This window comes from Hemibagrus wyckioides, linkage group LG11, assembly GCF_019097595.1.
Source record: "Hemibagrus wyckioides isolate EC202008001 linkage group LG11, SWU_Hwy_1.0, whole genome shotgun sequence".
NCBI lineage: Eukaryota > Metazoa > Chordata > Actinopteri > Siluriformes > Bagridae > Hemibagrus > Hemibagrus wyckioides.
The window spans coordinates 24,908,811-24,929,973 of NC_080720.1; the positions used below are offsets into that span (position 1 = coordinate 24,908,811).

The following is a 21,163-nucleotide window of genomic DNA, read 5'->3' on the forward strand; positions in this document are numbered from 1 at the left end:
TACAGCATCTTATCAAAATGAAGAAACTGTCAGTATAACACTGAGACTGGAAGAAGCTAGTGATAAGCAATATGAAGAACAATGATTAAAAACCACACTTCATGTTTTTTTAAGTCGAAAAGAAACTTTTTTTTACCTTTATTTTATTTATCGACAAAAATAGCGTAACCTTACTTAATGTGATTGTATCACGCAAAAAAAAATTAAACTCATATAAAGCAGTAAAATTCTGTTAATGTTTTTCCCCGTGACTTCCTTCAAACCTCACGTTAAGAAGAGAGTGTATGGCATCTGGTGCACTTTTAACACGTCAAGAAGAATGTGTTACAGGATGTCATGTACTGTAACTGAGGAGCCAAAAAGTTGAGTAGGTAGAAAAGGTTAGAGGCAGTTGTAGAGAGACAAATAGATATAAAAGTTCTTAAAGAACATTTAGATGGAATTCAGAATATGTAAAAACTGTTGCAAAACAATATTTAGTTCACTATTAATATCAGAATATACAGAATATCATTTGAATCTTTTTGTCACAGGTATGTTCTATATAACACATTGCACAGACTAAACATTTAAATACCTTTTTTTTTTATTTTTAAAGTAATTTTACAGTGTGCTGGGTTTGTACAGTTCTCTAAGGCAAATCAATATTATCCATGCAGGTTTCACAAAATGAGCTTTAGAACATCCAAAACAAAAAAGACAACCCAAAAGCAAATCTGAACATGAACAAACCTTTATGAAACCAAAATAGAGAATAAAAAGAAGAAAAGAAAAAAAACCATTTTGGGTCTGTCTAGGAGGAAACATGAACTGAGTGGCTAAAAGCAGGATGAGCTGTAGTGATGATTAAACTGATCACCTGGTTTAATATGGTATTTCCCATCCACCACAAATTGGTGAGGATCTTGTCCAGCTCTAGCAAGGTGTAGAGCATTATGACGCAACATATTACCAAAGAATCACAGAGACTCAGTATTGTGTCAGGTTATGACGGTAATTCTGCAAGCTACTGGTTTGGTTATAGCAGGTATTTGTGGGCAGTCTTCAGGAAATCCATGTTTTTTTCTAAAGTAGTCTTGAAACAGTGATGCAGTCACCAGTACACAACTTATTTCATTACCATGAAAGCCTTAAACTTAGATATATCTTTCCCCTTTTCGTGCAATAGGTATTTACAAAATGTTCCACAAGTGAAGCATCAGAAAGCTAATAAAGTTTGCACTACATTTATATGTTGATCTTCATTATTACTTGTAGATCAATAAATGTTATTGAATTCTTTTGTGCTGAGAAAAAGTATAAAAACCTTGCATGGCTATCAATGCTCTAGAACCCTCATGAATATAAACAAAAAGCAAAACATTAAAAGCCCAACTTTTTTTCTGTAAATATATTTTTGTAAAAATAAAAAATGCAGATCTTTTTCCATTGAAATCAAACACCCTTGCTTTGCAAACTCAGAAATAACCTTTATAAAAGAAGAAAAGCTAAATATAATATTTTGGGCTCGCTTCCATCTTTTACAAGCTATTTTTTGGTACGTCAAACAATAGCATAAATATCATTATTTCATAATTACATTATGTTACTCATGAAATAATGTAGTATAGTATGTTTAGACACTGAGCTATCCTGCAGAATGCTTGTCATAGCATCTCATGGATAATAAACACTCCAGCATCAACAAAATTCCTTCAACATAAAGGTATAGGTCTTTGGCTACTAATTCACTGTATAATCACTGGACAAGTGGTAAATGTTCTAGAGGTTAAGTCACAACTTGCCAAATCTAGACATTTTTTTATTAAAAGGTACTGCCAAAGTGTACCACTATCTGTGTTACTGTACCTTTAGTTGAAGTGCTGAAGCAATAGACAAATTATGGCATTTCACCTTATGATGGCTCCAGCTGACACCTTGGTCAGTGGAGTATGCAGGGGAAGGGAAAACAGTAACTGAGGCAGTACTGCAGCAGTAGTGTTAATTAATCCCAGAGAGATGCTCAAAATTCCACCTACATCTAAATAATCATGATCAAGAGAACTGATCTAAAATTAGGTGTGCCCCAAATGAGAATGTGCACCTACATTGACCCCCTGTAGACAACCCTAGACAGCACAGCTTTAGACTTTATACAGCTTTAAACCTTAAAAGACCCCACAAAGAGTTACTGAAGGGCATCTAATTTTATTGGTCTTGTTTCAGTGTGACCAGTTTTCTCCTGACTCTGATTTTCCCGTACAATCAGAGGCATGAATCCACATCCTCCACATAATATATTCATATTTTGGCAGTCACTATTACAGATAGTGGTTACTTTAATGTCCAAATTTATACACACTATCTACACAATCTCCATTCTCTGACAAACACACCTTACAGGTGACAGATTTTTACACAGAGAGTACATAGGCAGCATGTAAATGTGTGCATGAGAATGTGTTTGTTCCGGTCATATATTTGAGTACCGATGCTCAGCAGGGCCAATAAGTCTTGAGACTTAAATCCATTCTGGTTTTGAGCTGAATCTTGATACTCATGGATAGGGGATGTTGGGTGGCAGGTTGGTGGGGGTACAATGGTAACAGCTCGTGGGTGAAGTGAATCAAATCAAAGGTTGTTTTATCCTGGAGAACTGGTGCTTCTAAGGCATGGGTATGCGCCAAAATGGCCATCTGAATTGTGAGACAAAGCTTGATTAAAATGGCTACTCTTTTGTTGGGACAGGGAGCAATTCATCTGTGCACTCCCAGCTGTCCTGAGGCCTCTGCGGGGCATGCTGAGGGTTGTTCATGTGTTGGGCAGCTGGACCAGTGTATGGAGAGCCATGGGTGTGGTTGTTTGGCTATGCACAGAAAAGAAGACAAAATTTTAAAACATATTCTGTAGATATTAAAGAATTTATAAGCTACTTGTCTAAAACTGGCTAACAAATGTACCACTGGAAAAATGTTCCAGAAAAAGGAGAAGTTCCAATTTCAGTTTAATTAACTGTAGTCAATATAGTTTACACTTTATTGTACAGTAAGGTATCATGTGTTTTTGTATGTTTGCCTTTGTGTTCTGCGGGCACTGACCTGCGGATACTGTGCCCCAGGTGAGTGAGAGTAGAGTGCTGTGTCCTCTGGAGGGGAAGATTCATGGTCATCAGGAGCTTCCTGTTCATCAGGCTCCTGTCAATCACATTAATCAATGGACAGTTATTCCAGCATAAAGAGTTATAAAAATCAAATATAAATAGTGTATTATAGAGTAAAAATAAACATTATCATAATAAGGACAACATTTCCTGACAGCTCACCTCCTCAGGACACAGTTCACATGCTTTGGCCAGTGTCATTCTGGCACTGTGTGAACGTTCCAGAAAGTAGCCATTAGAGGTTTCATTACTCTGCACTGGAGGAGACCAGTTGTTGTAACTGTATTGTGGGTTTCCTGTGTATGGCCTCCTCTCTAGCTCATCGCCCAACCATTCCACTGCCCATGTCCATTTCCTTTTCAAGTCACCATTACTCTGCAGGCCACACAGGAACAATATAATTTTATTATAGTTAACAGCACATGAACTTTTCCAAACAACTATTTTTCTTCATATGTACCTCTGTTCTGCCTATGTGTGTCAACAAAGTCTTCAAATTAAGACTCTCACCAACTCAATGTTTTGAACTGGCAATATATGAGCAAACAATGGCCTAAGCCTAAAAATATTTTATAGGCTGCTTTCTCTCACCTGTAGAATCTGGTAGGCCACAGAACAATTGCTAAAGAGAGCTACCATGCACTTAATGCACTGATAAGCCCTTTTCTGGTAGTGATTCTTGGAACGCTGGATGGTATCAAATAGCCCATCCCGGTCATCAGGAATACCTTTTAACACATTGTGGATTCTGTAGATACAGAAAAAGTTTGAAAAAATGATTAAGTAAAAGTAAAAAAAGTAAGTAAAAAAATGTGAAACACATCTTGTTCAATGATTGTATAATTCAAGATCTAAATCAGTATTTACTATTGATTTCTAATAGCACCATCAACTAAAAAAATACATTCATACAAACACTATCACCACATTATTAGGAACACGTGTACAATCATGCAATTATCAGCTAATCATATGTCAGCAGATCAATGAAAAAACAAATAAAGCAGATGTTGTATGTAATAGGGAAAAGGGGATTTCGACCATGGCATGATTGTTGGTGCCAGAAGGGCTGATTTGAGTATTTCAGAAACTGCTGCTCTCCTGGGAGTGTCACACAACAGACTCTAGAGTACACAAAATAGTGCAAAAAAAACAAAATAAAACGCCCCAAAACAATAACATTATGTAAGTGGAGGGTCTACAGGCTAAAACATCTTCTGGATGTGTGAGATCAGAGGAGAATGACAAAGGACCAAACAGGTTTCAGCTGACAGCTGTCTTAAGTGAATCATATAAACATTCTATCTATCTATCTATCTATCTATCTATCTATCTATCTATCTATCTATCTATCTATATATCTATCTATATATCTATCTATCTATCTATCTATCTATCTATCTATCTATAGATAAATATACATACATACAGAAATACATAAAAACATCACCTGTGTGTCTGCCATGAGTCCTCAATCAACAGAATCTGGAGTAGCAGGTCCAGATAAGGCCTTAGCTCATAAGTATAGGAGTATGCCACCTAATGAAATCAAAACTGTCTTAAAGTCACACAAAGAAAACAGAAGTCAAGTGTTCTGACTGGTCTGTGGCAATCTGCCAAAAACTGATTTAGGCAGGAAACTCCAGGCAAATTTTAAAATGTAACCCTCAATACATCAACAGCCTGTTGGCTTATATCAATGATAAGGCTCTATAGCAAGAGTTCCTAGTTTGAATAACAAGAGAATCCCCTTCTGATTACATATTTTGTCGGTGGGTGCAAAATTTGCAATGGTTATGACTAATATTTGGCTGGGAGAGGAATGGGGCAGTTATTCACAAAATAGTGTGTTCAGGAAAGACAGCTCGCTAGCTAGCTACTGCTAATAAACAATCACTTTGCTTTGTAAGTAAAGTATTGCAGTGGAGTGAACATATTACTTAAGCAACAGAAATAAAGCTTTAAAAAAAACAGCTCATAAAATGAGCATTTTGTTTAAAGGTACTATTGCACAGTGACACCTAATCATAAATGTAACAGGTAGCAAAACTACACTGACCTAAAATAAATAAATAAATAATAATAACTGAAGTAAGCTACAACACAAGTAGTTAGCAATGTTACATGCGTATTCACCTTTGGGTTAGAAATATTGCTAGCCATGTTAATAGTAGACATATGGGTAAAGACAAGCATTTGCTAGTGGAGATTAGCTAGTTTTTCTAACTCAGTTTAGCTATTTTGTTTTTTGAGCAAGGGGCATCTCTATTGTACTAAATACAGACAGATTTGCCATTTCCTTGAGCATTTTCTGTAGAAGACGCAGTAACCCCACTTTTAAATATTTTTTTTATTGTCCTCTTTTGTTTTTGTACTACCTGTATACTTGTAAATATCTATTATTTTTCATACCACTTTTGTATCTGTAAACAAAAAGAGATATCTATTCCTGGTTAGAAAGACAAACATCATAACAAATGGGCTACTTGGTTATCATCTGACTGAGGTTTCTATTGAGAAATGATTTAGAAATTGGATTGATATTAGCTAAAAATTTATCCACATATTCTTTTGATTAGCACTAAAAGACAGGGAGTGCTATTTGGCTAAATAAACACTATTAAATGATAGTAACACTGAAAGATCCTTATGGCTTGGCATGTTCACCCCACAAAGCCAAAACCTGCAAAGACATGCAGGTCTTTTGGTGCTTACAATGCTGGTTGTGGGAACAATACATTTTGTTTTATGATTACAAAATTGGGGACATTGTTACACTGAAGGCCAAGGCACTGCCCATCAAGATTCTATAACCTATAACAATCTCTTTTTGCAAGTGGTCTCTCCTGTAATGGGTAAGTGCCATGCCTCACCAAGCACCCATGCCTTGCAAATAGCTTGGCATGGGGGGTTAAATAAAAAAAAAAATTTCTTTTTGTAATCTGAATAAAGTTTGATAGCTAAATGGATTATTGTTTGATTGTCATGTTAAATTCTTAGTTACCATGCTCTTTTTACAAACATGATAGTTAGCTTCTTATCTGAGATGTTTATCAGCGCTGCAAAGACCGAGGTTCTCTACCCAGAATTATCCCCCAAAACTGCCAGTAAAAACTTGTGTCTGCTTGAAAACATGTCTGTTTCAATAGTATGCACAAAAACCATAATCCATATTCTAGCTTGCGTTTAAATATCACTGAGATGTCACTATGTTTAAACTGAATTACCACAATGTCACAAAAATACTACTGTGATTTTTTGCTGTTTTTTTTCTTCTGCTAATTGCATAAGAATGTTAGAGTGACATGTCTCACTCTGAAATCCAGACTGGTCAATCACAGTAGACATTCCCTGTGGTTGAATAATGTATACCTTTACTGCATTCGGGTATTGTTGCTTTGGGGTGAACACAGGAAAACCTTATAAAATCATGATTTCTGTTGAAAACGCAGACAGTAAGCAATACAGTGATACAGACTACTATATACAACGACAAATTATATATTAAATGTTAGTTTTGTGCGGAGATTTTCCTTTAATGTAAGTATCTGACATACCTGCCAGAGCAGCTCACTGAGTACAGTGGATGAGAATTGAGGGTTCTCCCAGCAGCAGAATCGCAGCAGTTTAACTGTCTCCTCAGAATTACTACAGTCCTCAATGATTTTCTTCACATAGCTGGTTCGCACAAACAATATCTCTGCCACAAGTTGCTGTAGTGGCATGATGGGAGCTGTAAGATTGGAGTCACTATATGGGTTTGGTAAAGATGGATTACCTAATAGAAGGAGGGGGGGAATAAAATGTCAGTCATAAGCATAAATTGTAAACCAGTGTCTTTTTGGAATGGATTATGCACTTGAAAAATCGAAGTAGATTATAATTTATTTCGCATGGATTTGATAAAACATACTGCTATTACACAGCATATATTTTGGTTTTCTGAGAGTAAGCTAGTGCCTGTTAATAAACATTCACCGTTAATTGAGGACTGCATACGTGATGATACATCACAACATCTCAGCAGCTGAGACACTACTGTATAAAGCTTGCCCAGGTCTGCATATTGGTACTTGATAGGCGGGCCAGGACCCTCATCCAAAGCCACCAGCATGAAAGTAGCTGGTACACTCAACTTCAGCAGCTGTGTCTTTTCTGCTAAACCTACAGATCCCAAAAAGCACATCATACAGATTGAGCTAAGTATGCTAAAATAGGGTTCTATTTTCCTGGAATGGGCAAGATGACGAATTGTTAAAAGCTTACCAAGATTGGCATACATGACAAAAAGGTTGAAGTACTGCTGAAGATGTCGGCCATGCTCGGATACCTCCCTCTTCAGCAGGTTAAGCACAGCCCGCAAGAGGTGATCACTCAGTGTTATACTGTCACAAGCCTGTAATGAGGAATATTTATTAAAAACAATAATAAAATAAACTAAAAATCTCAATCCAGCAATGTCTTCATCTTACAGACTGTTTGTTTAGAACAGATTAAACCACCTTAGGTCTCCCTGTACAGCACTGTGCAAATAGTTTAGGTATGCTGTAAATTATAAAATACATTAAAAAATATATATTTTAATTGTTTATTTTTATCAATTTAAAAAATGGCAAGTTAGCGAACAGAAGAAAAATCTAAATCAAATCAATATTTGGTGTGACTACCCTGCTGTCTTCAAACCAGCATCAATTCTACTTGCACACTTTGTACACTTGCACAAAGTCAGAGATTTTGTAGGATCAGAGTCAGGTATATGATTAACCAATTATACCAAACAGGTGCCAATCGTCATCAATTTCATATATAGGTTGAAACACAATCATTAACTGAAACAGAAGGAGCTGTAAAAGAGGCTTAAAATTGGGTGACAAAAAGCCAAACTCTACTCAAGTGAGGTTGTGGAAGACAGTTTTATGTCACAGGTCATACACCATGGCAAGACTAAAGGTAAAGGTAGTTATACTGCAGAAGCAAGGTCTCAGAAGCAAGGCAAAGATTTCAAGGCAGACTAGGGTTTCAAGATGTGCTATTCAAGCTATTTTGAAGAAGCACAAGAAACAGGCATTGTTGTGGACCGTAGATGCTGTCTACAAGTGGCCAAGGAAATTTAATGCAGCCTATGAAAGACACATCATGCTTACTTCCCTCAGACATCAGATGATGTCTAACAGTGTCTTCAGCAAAGAACTGGTGGTAACCAGTGGGAACCAGGTACACCCATCTACTGTCCAGAGAAGTCTGGCCAAAAGTGGTGTTCATGGAAAAATTGCAGCTAAAAAGCCATACTTCTGACGTAGAAAAAAAGGCTAAGTAGCTCAATGAAGTTGGAGATTTGGTCAAGATTAATGTTGCCCAAAATTTATACTGAGAAATACAGGCAGTTATTTATCCATTATGCAATACCATGAGAGAGGCAACTAATTGGTCCCAAATTTATTCTGCAGCAGAACAACAACCCCAATCATATACACTATATTGCCAAAAGTATTCGCTCACCTGCCTTGACTCGCATATGAACTTAAGTGACATCCCATTCCTAATCCATAGGGTTCAATATGACGTCGGTCCACCCTTTGCAGCTATAACAGCTTCAACTCTTCTGGGAAGGCTGTCCACAAGGTTTAGGAGTGTGTTTATGGGAATTTTTGACCATTCTTCCAGAAGCGCATTTGTGAGGTCACACACTGATGTTGGATGAGAAGGCCTGGCTCTCAGTCTCCGCTCTAATTCATCCCAAAGGTGTTCTATCGGGTTGAGGTCAGGACTCTGTGCAGGCCAGTCAAGTTCATCCACACCAGACACCAGTCATCCATGTCTTTATGGACCTTGCTTTGTGCACTGGTGCACAGTCATGTTGGAAGAGGAAGGGGCCAGCTCCAAACTGTTCCCACAAAGTTGGGAGCATGGAATTGTCCAAAATGTCTTGGTATGCTGAAGCATTCAGAGTTCCTTTCACTGGAACTAAGGGGCCAAGCCCAGCTCCTGAAAAACAACCCCACACCATAATCCCCCCTCCACCAAACTTTACACTTGGCACAATGCAGTCAGACAAGTACCGTTCTCCTGGCAACCGCCAAACCCAGACTCGTCCATCAGATTGCCAGATGGAGAAGTGCGATTCGTCACTCCAGAGAACGCGTCTCCACTGCTCTAGAGTCCAGTGGCGGCGTGCTTTACACCACTGCATCCGACGCTTTGCATTGCACTTGGTGATGTATGGCTTGGATGCAGCTGCTCGGCCATGGAAACCCATTCCATGAAGCTCTCTGCGCACTGTTCTTGAGCTAATCTGAAGGCCCCATGAAGTTTGGAGGTCTGTAGCGATTGACTCTGCAGAAAGTTGGCGACCTCTTCGCACTATGCGCCTCAGCATCCGCTGACCCCGCTCCATCAGTTTACGTGGCCTACCACTTCGTGGCTGAGTTGCTGTCGTTCCCAAACACTTCCACGTTCTTATAATACAGCTGACAGTTGACTGTGGAATATTAGGAGCGAGGAAATTTCACGACTGGATTTGTTGCACAGGCGGCATCCTATCACAGTTCCATGCTGGAATTCACTGAGCTCCTGAGAGCGACCCACTCTTTCACAAATGTTTGTAAAAACAGTCTGCATGCCTAGGTGCTTGATTTTATACACCTGTGGCCATGGAAGTGATTGGAACACCTGATTCTGATTATTTGGATGGGTGAGCGAATACTTTTGGCAATATAGTGTATATATGTCATTAAGAACTATCTTCAACATAGAAAAGAACAAGGAATCCTGGAAGTAATGATTTGGCCCTCAAAGAGCCCTGATCTCAACATCATCAAGTCTGTCTGTGGTTACATGAAGAGACAGAAGGAATTGCAGCAGCCAACATTGACAGAAGATGTGTGGTTAGTTCCCCAAGATGTTTGGAACAACCTACCTGTCGAGTTCCTTCAAAAACTGTGTGCAAGTGTACCTAAAAGAATTGATGCAATTTTGCAGGCAAAGGGTGGTCATTTGATTTGGTTTGGATTTCTTTTCTTTTCATTTACTTTGTTAATTGACAAAAATAAACTATTAACACTTCTATTGTAAAGCATTACAATAGTATTTTTTTTCTACACCTGCCTAAAACTTTTACACAGTAGTGTACATGATTTTATAGCTTAGACAATTTATTAGCTAATAGCTTAAACTCTTGTTAACAGTCATACTAACCTGTGTGGAGGAGCCTGGTGAAGTGACTGGGGCAGGGCATGGGCCATCCTGCAGTGAGAAATGTGCAATGAAGACTATGAGCTTGGAGAAGGCTCCACGAACCTCTGCACTTGGGCACTCCAACAGATATTCAGAGAAGCGCGTGGGGAATGCAAACAAGGCATTGTGTGCTAACCAGCTGCGGACATTCTTACTGTGACGCAGTAGGATGCACAAGGCATCATACCTTGACAACAAACAGAAAACAGATGAGATACTGAAAGATTAAAAACAGAAATAACATATCATATATATTATATATATACTTACCAGTCACTAGCAGAACCTCTGATTCCTTTTTTGGTATGGAATCCTGTAGTGAACAGGAATCTAGCAGCAAGCTGAATACTTATCATAGCTATTTCTTCAGCTTCAGGTAGCAGGTAATCTTGACCTTGTCAAAACAAAAAAAGCCATTAGCCATTGTACGCATTCCAATACAACAAATCTCCAGTGATTAAATCTGAATACACTACACTATTAGACTGCTACTTGTAAAATTGCACACCTGGGGGTGGGTTCAGGTAGACACTATTGCAGGTGAGCAGCTTTTTGACAAACTGGAAGTACTCAAGGCTGTACTGCATACGGCTATGCATGAACTGCACATTCTGCTTGCGCACACCACACTCGATGGCCGAGGGCATCTTGAGATGGTGAGGCTTTGGCACCAATGTCATCTCTGCTATGTGCTTCAGCAGCTCACAATCAACTCTGACTGCATCCATGCGCTCATAGAAGAGGATATAAGCATTCCACCAGCGCTTCTGGCGCCGGTATGACATGCGCTTCATCATATGGTCAAATACCTCACCCATGTATTCTCCACCAAAGCACTGGTTCTTCATCTCCTCATCATCATCCATCTTGCACTCAGTGACATCACCATCATCAAATTTGTACCAGCGATCTCGCTGGCCATCAACACTGTTACTATGTCTCTGGACAATGTAGGAGTAGTAATGGCCGCCGCTGGCCTGCCCTGAGTGCACTAGCACTCCTACTAAACGGTAACGGGAGCTTCCACCCAACTCTGGCTTGAAGGGTCTATTCTGGTGGATGACTTCACTGTCTGAAGAAACCTCATTGCTCTCCAGCTTGGCCACTCCTGCCACAGTGTATGGCTCCATGTCTAACTCACGTGGGAACTCAAAGTAATCATTAAACTTTATGGCACACTCACGCTCCCAGTCATAGTCAAAACGCTTGAGGTGAATGGCCAGTACTGGAGGAAGCGTCTTAATTAGGAGGCGCTTCACGGTATCGACCTGTGGAAGAAGACACACAGAAAAATAATCAGACATACAATATAAAAATAAACACTTTACCAATCCAGTCTTTTTTTTTCTGATCTCAGTGGTTCCAGACTAGTTTTTGCAATGTAAGAGGCTGATTTGCCATGACATTTAATTTTAGTTATTGTTGCTTGAAGTATTTCTACATGTTATTGAATTATAGACATATGTTTTCCCCCAACCTTTTTTCTGACTGTTGATTTGCTTTTTGGGAAAAGAAACAACATATTAAAATCTGTTCATTCTTTTGTTGTCACCTGAAGTTATGTGTTTGTTTATAGAGGTGACCATACAATTGTTGTTTAGGCCCTGATAAATAAAAACCTAGAATTGAAATAGGTCTACAATCAGCTATCAAGTATTACTCCAATGTGTCTGGTATTGCCTGCAGCAATACCAGCCCTTTGTGGATATGTTTGAAGATAAAATAAAATGTTGCAAAAGATGAACATTAGATCATGCTTTAAGCTGATACTACACCTGTGTTATACACTATATTAATACTGCACAGGGCCCCCATTGCATTTCATAATTCCTAAGATCGAGTGACTGGGAAGGCTACTGAAGAACACTGTTGCCGTGTTCAAGGAACCAGTTGGAATGGATTCTTCCTTTGTGACATGGTCCATTAGCTTGCTAGATGTAGTCTGTAGAAGATGGGTAAATTGTGGCTACAAAGGGACACACCAAACATGGTCTTCAAATGTATCCCATCTGCCTCAGGTTTTGACATGTTGTGCATTCTCAGGTGCTTTTATTCGCACTCAAATCACAGCTTGTTTTGACAGTTTCATAAATTAGATGCACACTCATTCATATAATTTTGTATCCACAATTCTGCTTTTGTTTCTACATAACACAATACATTTCTAGATAACTTTAATATTTAAAAAAGTGAAAGTGTACAAAAAATCTGAAAAAATATTTTTTGGAGTACCTTCTTATTGCACTTCTCACAATGATAAGCATTGGCTCCTTCCAACAGGTCCCCCTTGACATACTGTTCCAAAGAATCAAGGAGGTTTTGATGGTTTCTGATGTCTACATTCAGGGTTGTAAAGGATTCTTCACACTCATATCTACCAAAACATTAATATGACAGTTTCATCCCCTCCAAAGCTTCTAAAAATAGACAGAGAGGATCACAGACATTACCCTTACCTGTGGGGACAGCCCTGGCAGATTTTCTGGTCTGCAAATGAGCCACCCAGGACCCTGCTAAGCATGCTGGGTTGCCCAAGAGCCTTCAGTGCTTCATCCAGGCTGTCAACCAGAGAGTTAAAAAACTCCAGAGCATCATGCTGTTCCCTTAGATTGACTGGCTCCCCCCATAATCTGTAAACCAAATTTTTGTTATTAGATTAGAGCACAGTACAACTGACATAAAGGCAATTCTCCCTTGGAGGAGGATATTCAAGTAATGTTACCTGAACTGTTTCCAGAACCCTCTAGGTACATAGTACTGTAGCCGTGATGCAGCAAGATGGCCAAATATGACTTGCAGTTGGCGAAGCACTCCAATATTGTACTCCTTGCGATCTTCTGCCTTATTGAGAGAGGGCTTATCATCAAATTGCTGATGATAATTGAACACTTCATCCCTGGGGTCCACATTACTCTGTAGCACAGTGATAGGTTATGCTTGGACAATGGGTTTGCTGCCTTTAATTGGAAGGTGGCAAAAAATTAAAATTGCCAAGATGATAATCTGCCACATGCCTTGTCAAGCATATTAAATTAGGACTGTAATTAATCCAGGGTGTTAAAAAAAAATTCAACTAATTTCCATTTGCCTGATAAAACACATTAAGACAAAACTGTGATTAAGACAGTGTTAGTTGTGCATATCTGTCTTTTACCTCACTGTCCTGCTTTTCATCTCCAGACATATCATCATCCACATCACTCCCAGCACCTTCTATGGCCAGAATGCCATTTCGGATGGAGGGAATCATGTACAACTGCTGGATAACAGAGTTCATATAGCATGTGGCTCCAGCATTCTTTAGACCTACAAATCCTTTATTTGGTCGTGGCCCCACAGGTGGGAAATATTCCCACTCTAGTAGAGCCTCACAGCCTGAAAGGGAAGTTTTAGAATTAAGTTTTAGAACCTACAAAAAGTAATATACACATTTTCAATTTGTAGTTTATCAGCTTAAATTACTTGATGTTTGAATAGAAACACTGGTCAATAAACGCTAAATTCTGAATCTTACTGAAGCTAGTCATTCCACTATTTATATAAAAAAGTAACTTAAGTATCAAAGGTTGACATGCCTTGATAGTACATTTCTGTGAGAGTGACAACAATCTGCTTAAGATTGCGTACACATCCCACAGCAAGGGCCACAAGTAGTTCAAAGCCAGCATTAATGGAGGCAGGACTGCTGCATACTGGGATTGCCTGCTCAGAAGGGAACTCCCCAGTCTTGATATACTGTAGGAACACATTAGATGCTGGGAAGATGAAATCATCTATCAGCTCCTGTATATGGGGAGAGTGAGAAATTACTGAAGACCAATATATAAAATTCATAAAAATATATACAATGTAAACATTAGATAAACTACAGCATTAATTACTAGAATAAATTTTAAAAATAATCAAACAAACTGGCTTAGTTTTTAGGATATTTTGAGCTAAATTTGGTAAAATTTACTTTAACTTGTACTATATTATTATTATTATTATTATTATTATTATTATTATTATTATAACAACTATGAGAATTATTACAGCAATTATATCTTCTTTTTTACTATTGCTTCACCTACCCTTAAAATACTCTAGCTTGACCATGTTTAGATTAATAGCAAAATCAGTTATCTGGGGTATCAAAGATAAGTCCACACAAATCCTACAATTAACCACTTATTTTTGGGATATTGTACTAGCAAGAACTTCCTACTGAAAAACCATCCTGAACATGAAAGTGTAAGTAACATCTGTGTATGTGAAGGGCTCAAGAAGCTATGGAAGCAAATCTGTTTCAAACATCTAACCTAGCTATGAACTTCACCCTATTTGAATTAATTCCAGAATCTAATCTGCTGATTAAGTCCATATAAATCCTACAAAAATTCAACCACAAAATTTCAACCACTTGTTCTTGAGATATGGGTGACCCGAAAACAGACTAAATAAATGTAGATAAATATAGATATATCAAAAATAAACAAATAAAACATTGATTGGACATGTAATATTGCAATATCATCATGCTGCTTACCTTGATAAGGTTCGCCCCACCCTTTTCACAGCCAATGTAGAATTTCTTCTCAGGGGTCTGGAATGCTAAAAGCTCCTTGGTGACTCCAAGGTGACCTTCTAGAATTATCTCTTCCACCCCAGTCTCTCCTGTTCTCTTTACTTCATCCTAGTGAAAGTATAAACTTTAAATATACTTAATATGAACAGAAAAAATATGAAAGATGCAGGGAAATAGCTCCCATGCTTTGTGTGGTCAGGGTATGAGCAATTAAAGTGAACTGACCTTGATTCTTTTCAACCAGTCAATTTCATTGTTAAGTAGGATTTCTGCATTAGGCAGGTTTATGTTGCTATTGTATGCATAGTTAAGTAAATGCCTCAAGAGGGTGAAGTAATCACCAGCATGTTTTGCCCTTTCCTTTGCCGTGCTCTGAAAAAAAACATGCAAAAAAGCAGAAGAGCTTATGACTTGCATCACTGTAGCACAAGCTATTTGTAACATTTTCCTCATTGTATTGCCTATCAAGTTTTAATTCCCATCATACAGAAGATTGCTTCAGTGGTCCAAAAATAAAAAATATTATGTTAATGAATAGCAATGTTCTCATGGCATTACCATTACTGTAACAAGACTACTTGATTAAATATGCAATCTTTATAAACTTTAATAATAATAATAACAATAATAATAATAATGATAACAAAAACAACTATAGCATACATACATTTTACATATATATATATATATATATATATATATATATATATATATATGTTTGCATCCACTGTACACTGTGCCTCTACTCCTTCTATTTCTTATATACCACAAATACAAGAAAGTTTGGATTACTTTAGTTGTTTTTTTTTACATTTTAAATGCAAACAGTTGGGCAAAGGACCCCTGACATACTGTGTTTGGGCATTTATTAAAAAAATATTTTATTGTTATTTTATATGGTTACTGTGGAAAACACAGTATTTATCACATATATCCGTTTTATGGTGACACCTAAGTTTGCATGTCAATCCATTGTTTTTTAACCAGGAAAAATTGTATTCAGTGTGAGCAGCTCCTTCTTTGGACCCCAAAAAAGAACAAGAATAAGAACAACAACAACAAAAAAACAAAAACAACAATTATATGACCCTGAAGTGACACAACAGAAAAGCATTCACCCTATGAATTTGTCACAGCATTCCACGGCCAGGAACCAAGGGAGCAAAACTGACCATGTTCTATCAGGGTGTTTCCCTCCCTACCCATCACAGCTACAGGGGTTTGTGTACTTATGTATGCTGAAGAAGGCAGATAGCGCTTTCCTTTCATGTGTGCTACATTATGCTGTTGGCTGGCCTCATGTCTCAGAGGAATTATGTCTTAGCCTTTACCCTACCCAGCAGGTAATATTACAGGAAGAGCTGGCTGGTAGGGGGGAAGTGACAGACGACCAAATTGCTTAAAAAGAATGATGTAAAAACAGCCAAGAAATCAAATAAAAATAAGACATTAATAATGAAAATAATAACACTACACATTACAATCTTTTTCTTAATCATATTTTGTACTCACTCCGAGAACAGTGAAGAGGAGGGTGATAAAAAAAAGGAGGGGTCGGTGGCCCATACAACATCTGGTGGCCATGAAGAAAAATTGCTCCTGAACCATCTGACGCACTGACCTGGATAAATTACAGAGTGCAGCACTATAATAGCAAGCTTCTTGAAAAAAGTATTTACCTTTGCTGTGGTGTGTCAAACATGCAGGACACAACTGCAGCACAAATACTGCTCAAAATGTTACATTTTGAAACCAAGATTCAAGATGTTATTCTACAGCAATAAAACCAGCCAGAAAATTAGATGGATAGGAAATATATGTATATAAATGCACTTCATCTGTTGGTGTGTACTTGGTACTAACTTGCTCTGGCAGTGCAATAGCAGATCAATGATGAAGGTCTGCCAAGTCTTCTCTTTGCTGAGTGTATCCAGTGCCATTGGCATGAGAGCAAAACAGAGTGTCATGGTTTCCAGAGCCTCACAGCACACCTGCTCATCCTCCGAATCTGGCTCATTACCTGCATTAGTCTGTAAATAACTAGTGGTTAGAGCATGTCTGACTGCTCAGCTATGAGATAAAGCAAGTAAATTGAACAGCCCTGCTGTGAGGACATGAGCAATTATGAAGTTGAATGAAAAACATGGGAAGAGAGTTGCTCTTTTGCCTTGAATTTTGGGCACTTTTACCTTCTCAAATATCTTGCTGATCTCCTCACTGGAGCTGAAGACTAGCTGAATGCTTCCACAGCCTGAAGCCCATACAATTTTCTGCACTGCTCGTATCACACTGATGTCTGGGATGTACTTTGATGCCTGAAAGAAATTCTGAGGATAGTGAGAAATTTTTAATGTGTTAAGAGTGGTTTACATTTAAAATCCTGAAAAGTGACATAAGTGCATGTTTGTTTGATATGCGTTGTGATTTGCATGTGAAAGTATGGTACCTCCTCAAAGATCTGCTGGGCCAGTCGGATAGCCACATTGCGCAACATACATTCTGAGGCAGGGTTAGGAATGTTCTGGAGAGCATTCTGAAGCACCAGGGCCTGGTCATGAGTTGCCTGATTTATCTATTTGACAAATTAATAGTTAGATACATACACAAATCCTTACATAAGAAAAACATATTCAGCGCATAATATATCCAATTCAGTCCTTGATGCTCCTTACTGGTGATGTTGGGTTGGTGCCCTCCACCACAGGCTGGCAAGCCTCTGCCACAGCTTTAACATGTCCAAACCCAATGGCAGTGAGCAAGAGCTTGCCAATTTTCAATGCATTTAGGTAGGCACCACGACGCGTCTCCCTGTCGGTGTTCGGCAGGAAATTATTCCTAGTGAGCATGCCCAGTACCAATGGGAGACCACCACTTTTGAGGAAGTTGTACTGGAAATCACTAGCATCTTCACCCATTGTGCCACTGGCTGGCATTAGAAGGGCATACACAACCTAGCAATTGGAAAGTCTAGTTAGGGTTGCACAAAAAATTCTTTTATCACATTTTTGGCTAGCACTTTTTTCTTTTACCTTGTTACTTACCACTGCTACATACAAAAACAGCATGTAGTGTAAGATTGTTGTGTTTGTATCTGACATACTATTTATCATGACAGTGTGCAGATTGGGATCTAGCCATTGAGACTGTAATTTACACTGTATATGCCATTCATTTAGAAAAATGTGAATCTTTTTTATCTTTTATTGAATGTAAAAACCTTTCTCCATTCACCCACAAATGAAACAATCTCATAAACAAATATTGACATATACAAACAACAATTAGAAACATACAGTTAAAATGCATGAATACCTCAGTAAGATAGAGAACTTGTGAGGGTGATGGGCCAAAGAAGCGAGAATCTAAGGTGGGACTGAGACTGTTCTCTCCCAGCTTAGCATGATCCAAACAGGTTGCGCGCAGGTTCTCTACTGTAGTGTTGTCTAGATACACACAAATATAATTTTTTAATTTTCAGCTGCATTCACCATACACCATAAGTAAAAGGGCATATGATAAGATGATCTTAATACAGCCATTGCTATATTAAACAGAAACCTGGAGGTATGAGCTTCATAAGGACCCTGGCTCCATCCCGCAGTAAAGGCATATTTAAAGTGCAGCCCAAATCAGCAACTTGCCACAGGAATGAAATATACCGCAGATGCAGTGACATGATCTGAGAAGGGAAGATATAAGCACATTACTTCCCTTTTTTCTCCAACTTCATCTATCATGCATACCTACTATACAGCTCTGCTCTATCATGCCAAAGCTACAGACCAAAGTGGATGAACTCATGCTTCCTTTGAGACACTTGAAACCGGCTAACTGCATCATCACAGGGCAGCATAACACAATTGGCGAAAAATGCTAACTGCCTGCTGTCTGCATACATGGATGCATAGAAACCTATGATTGGTTAATAAGGGGGGCTGTGATCTAATAATAACGAGAATGCATTTCTGTTGCCACTCTGGAATTACACTCTATTTCTACACATTTTAAGTGTGATGGTGTGAATAAGTATTGTAGTACTAGAGTTTCTTAAAATGTAGAATATTTCATTATTCACAAAACCATAATGGTGGCTCACCACTCCTGGCAGGCAGCTCTCCACCTCTGGGTTTGGCCCCTCACTGTAGTGGTTGCCATGGTTGCCAGGTGAGCCTGTGGATGAGTCTGAGGAGCTGTCAGGACTGGAGGGCATGTGGGAGCTGACTTGGGTCAACTTTGCAGTTATCAACTGCAAAAAAAGAACCGTGAAGAATAATAAAAATAATCATTACCAAAAATCTATAAACTTGTTCTAGCGTGTGTACAAAAACACTGTGCTCACAGTTTTGTCTTTAAGATTGAGCTGCCCAATTAGCTTGCGGTCATCAGCTGGGTCCACAATCTCTCCTCCAATGAAAAGTTCAATTTTGGTATGTGTACTGTTGGCTTTGATTCGGTTCAGTATGCAGCGTCGTACTGAGCCAATGGTGTCATTAGTATGAGACCAGATGTCCAGGTCATCTACCTGCCGACCTTGGTTAGGAAATCTCACCACCAGGGTAACGTGCTTTCCACGAAACGCCCTGAAAGACAACAAGCAAAGGCATACTAGAAGTTGAATATTCAAACTCTCTCTTCTGCTCCTCTCTTACTATTGATTGTCTTACTGAATGAATACTGTTTGATTGAGATTAAAAGGAAGTCCTGCACAGTGCCCAGAGGGAGCTTGAGCGATTCCTTCAGGCCAAGTCACTGTGTGATGCTGATGGAGGGAAATGTTTCCCTACTCACTCTCCTCTAAAACACCCAAAAGTGGCTCAATATTACTTAGATCTGGTGACTGGGCAATGAGAGATGTTTCACTTTCATGTTCATCAAACCACTCCATCACCATTCTTGCTATGTGTATTAGTGCATTATCATCCTGATACATGGTACCACCAATGTTTGGGTACAATATTTCAGGGTTCAAGAGTTTATTGTCACATGTATATGAAACAGTCTGTTACACCACACAATGCAATTCTTACTCTGAGAATCCTCCCAGTAGTCTATGACATATATTATAAGAACACAGAAATTTTCTTGTTGTTACAAGAAACAAAGAAAAAAAGGACACCAGATGTAAATTACAAAATTATTAATAGTGCAAAAAGCAAGAAACAAAATTATGTGCAAGTACAGTGTGCAGTGTACAATGTGCAGTCTAAACAAGTGTGAAGTCCTGCAGAAGTAGACTGGGTCCATGTTGTTATTCAAATTTGTGAAGGGGTATATGTGTTTGCGCAAGTTAGGTAGACTGTAAAAATGATTTGGGCAGCTGTTGAGCCTTACAATCCTTTGGTGTGCAACTTCCAAACCAGACTGTAATAAAGCTGGTGAGGATGATTTCAATTGAACACCTGTAGAAGCTTCTCTGGATTTGGTTTGGCATGCCAAAGTCATTCTTGATCAGATATGTAGGGTTATAGGTAAAATCTCTCTCCACCTCTGCCTCACAAATATGCAATGCTGAGTGCTTCTCCCTTCTTCTTTGTGGATTAACATTCATCTCCTTTTTGTTGACATTCTGGGAGAGATTGTTGTCCTGGCACCACTTCACTAGGTCAGCCACTTCCCTCCTGCATGCCAACCTGCATGCAACCCTGTGGAGCTCCTGGGTTATTGACCTATATGTGTGATTCCCAATTCTAACAGACTGAGGTCTGCCCATTAGAAAGTCCAGAACCCTGTTGCAGAGGGTAGGTGGCACACCAAGATTGTAAAGCTTGTTGGTGAGCTTTGATGGTATCAGTTTGTTGAATGCTGAGCTATAATGAGTAAATAGCCTTTTTTTCCAGGTGGGTAAGGACAGTGTGTATTTTTGTGCTGATAGTGTCTGTGGGTCTGTGTGTGAGAGAGACAGAGAGTTAATATACAGTTCAGTCCTGAGTGAGAGTGTGTGTGTGTGTGTGTGTGAGTGAGAGTGTAGAACAGTTCAGTCCTGAGTGAGAGTGTGTGTGAGAGTGTAGAACAGTTCAGTCCTGGGTGTTGAGGAGCCTGATGGCTTGAGGAAAGAAACTGTTACACAGTCTGGTTGTGAGGGCCCGAATGCTCCGGTACCTCTTTCCAGATGGCAGGAGGGTGAAGAGTGTGTGTGAGGGGTGTGTGGGGTCAGCCACAATGCTGTTGGCTTTGCGGATGCAGCGTGCGGTGTAAATGTCTGTGATAGAGGGGAGAGAGACTCC

The 21,163-nt window shown here is 38.9% G+C and overlaps 1 protein-coding gene across 7 annotated transcripts in view; it reads right to left on the minus strand.

Annotated features, from left to right (window-relative positions):
* Positions 1-187: 187 nt before the first annotated feature.
* The window catches only part of LOC131362278 (probable ubiquitin carboxyl-terminal hydrolase FAF-X), a 59,302-nt gene continuing 38,326 nt past the window's right edge, over positions 188-21,163 (minus strand). The window contains exons 19-45 of one of the 7 annotated variants that reach the window (XM_058404201.1): positions 19,279-19,519; positions 19,036-19,185; positions 18,498-18,618; positions 18,252-18,382; positions 17,612-17,890; positions 17,386-17,511; positions 17,129-17,254; positions 16,803-16,969; positions 16,452-16,560; positions 15,165-15,311; positions 14,901-15,047; positions 13,948-14,155; positions 13,527-13,747; positions 13,095-13,285; positions 12,829-13,002; positions 12,605-12,746; positions 10,881-11,640; positions 10,643-10,766; positions 10,334-10,559; positions 7,406-7,535; positions 7,118-7,303; positions 6,697-6,917; positions 4,590-4,678; positions 3,731-3,887; positions 3,302-3,514; positions 3,078-3,173; positions 188-2,845 (exon numbers count right to left, since the gene is read on the minus strand). In XM_058404201.1, the coding sequence (XP_058260184.1) occupies positions 2,708-2,845; positions 3,078-3,173; positions 3,302-3,514; positions 3,731-3,887; positions 4,590-4,678; positions 6,697-6,917; positions 7,118-7,303; positions 7,406-7,535; positions 10,334-10,559; positions 10,643-10,766; positions 10,881-11,640; positions 12,605-12,746; positions 12,829-13,002; positions 13,095-13,285; positions 13,527-13,747; positions 13,948-14,155; positions 14,901-15,047; positions 15,165-15,311; positions 16,452-16,560; positions 16,803-16,969; positions 17,129-17,254; positions 17,386-17,511; positions 17,612-17,890; positions 18,252-18,382; positions 18,498-18,618; positions 19,036-19,185; positions 19,279-19,519 (5,020 nt within the window). In that variant the 3' untranslated portion in view covers positions 188-2,707. Of the gene's footprint in view, positions 2,846-3,077; positions 3,174-3,301; positions 3,515-3,730; positions 3,888-4,589; positions 6,918-7,117; positions 7,304-7,405; positions 7,536-10,333; positions 10,560-10,642; positions 10,767-10,880; positions 11,641-12,604; positions 12,747-12,828; positions 13,003-13,094; positions 13,286-13,526; positions 13,748-13,947; positions 14,156-14,900; positions 15,048-15,164; positions 15,312-16,451; positions 16,561-16,802; positions 16,970-17,128; positions 17,267-17,385; positions 17,512-17,611; positions 17,891-18,251; positions 18,383-18,497; positions 18,619-19,035; positions 19,186-19,278; positions 19,520-21,163 lie in introns of those variants that run through there. The other 6 variants (XM_058404202.1, XM_058404200.1, XM_058404203.1 and 3 more) reach the window with 6 other exon arrangements.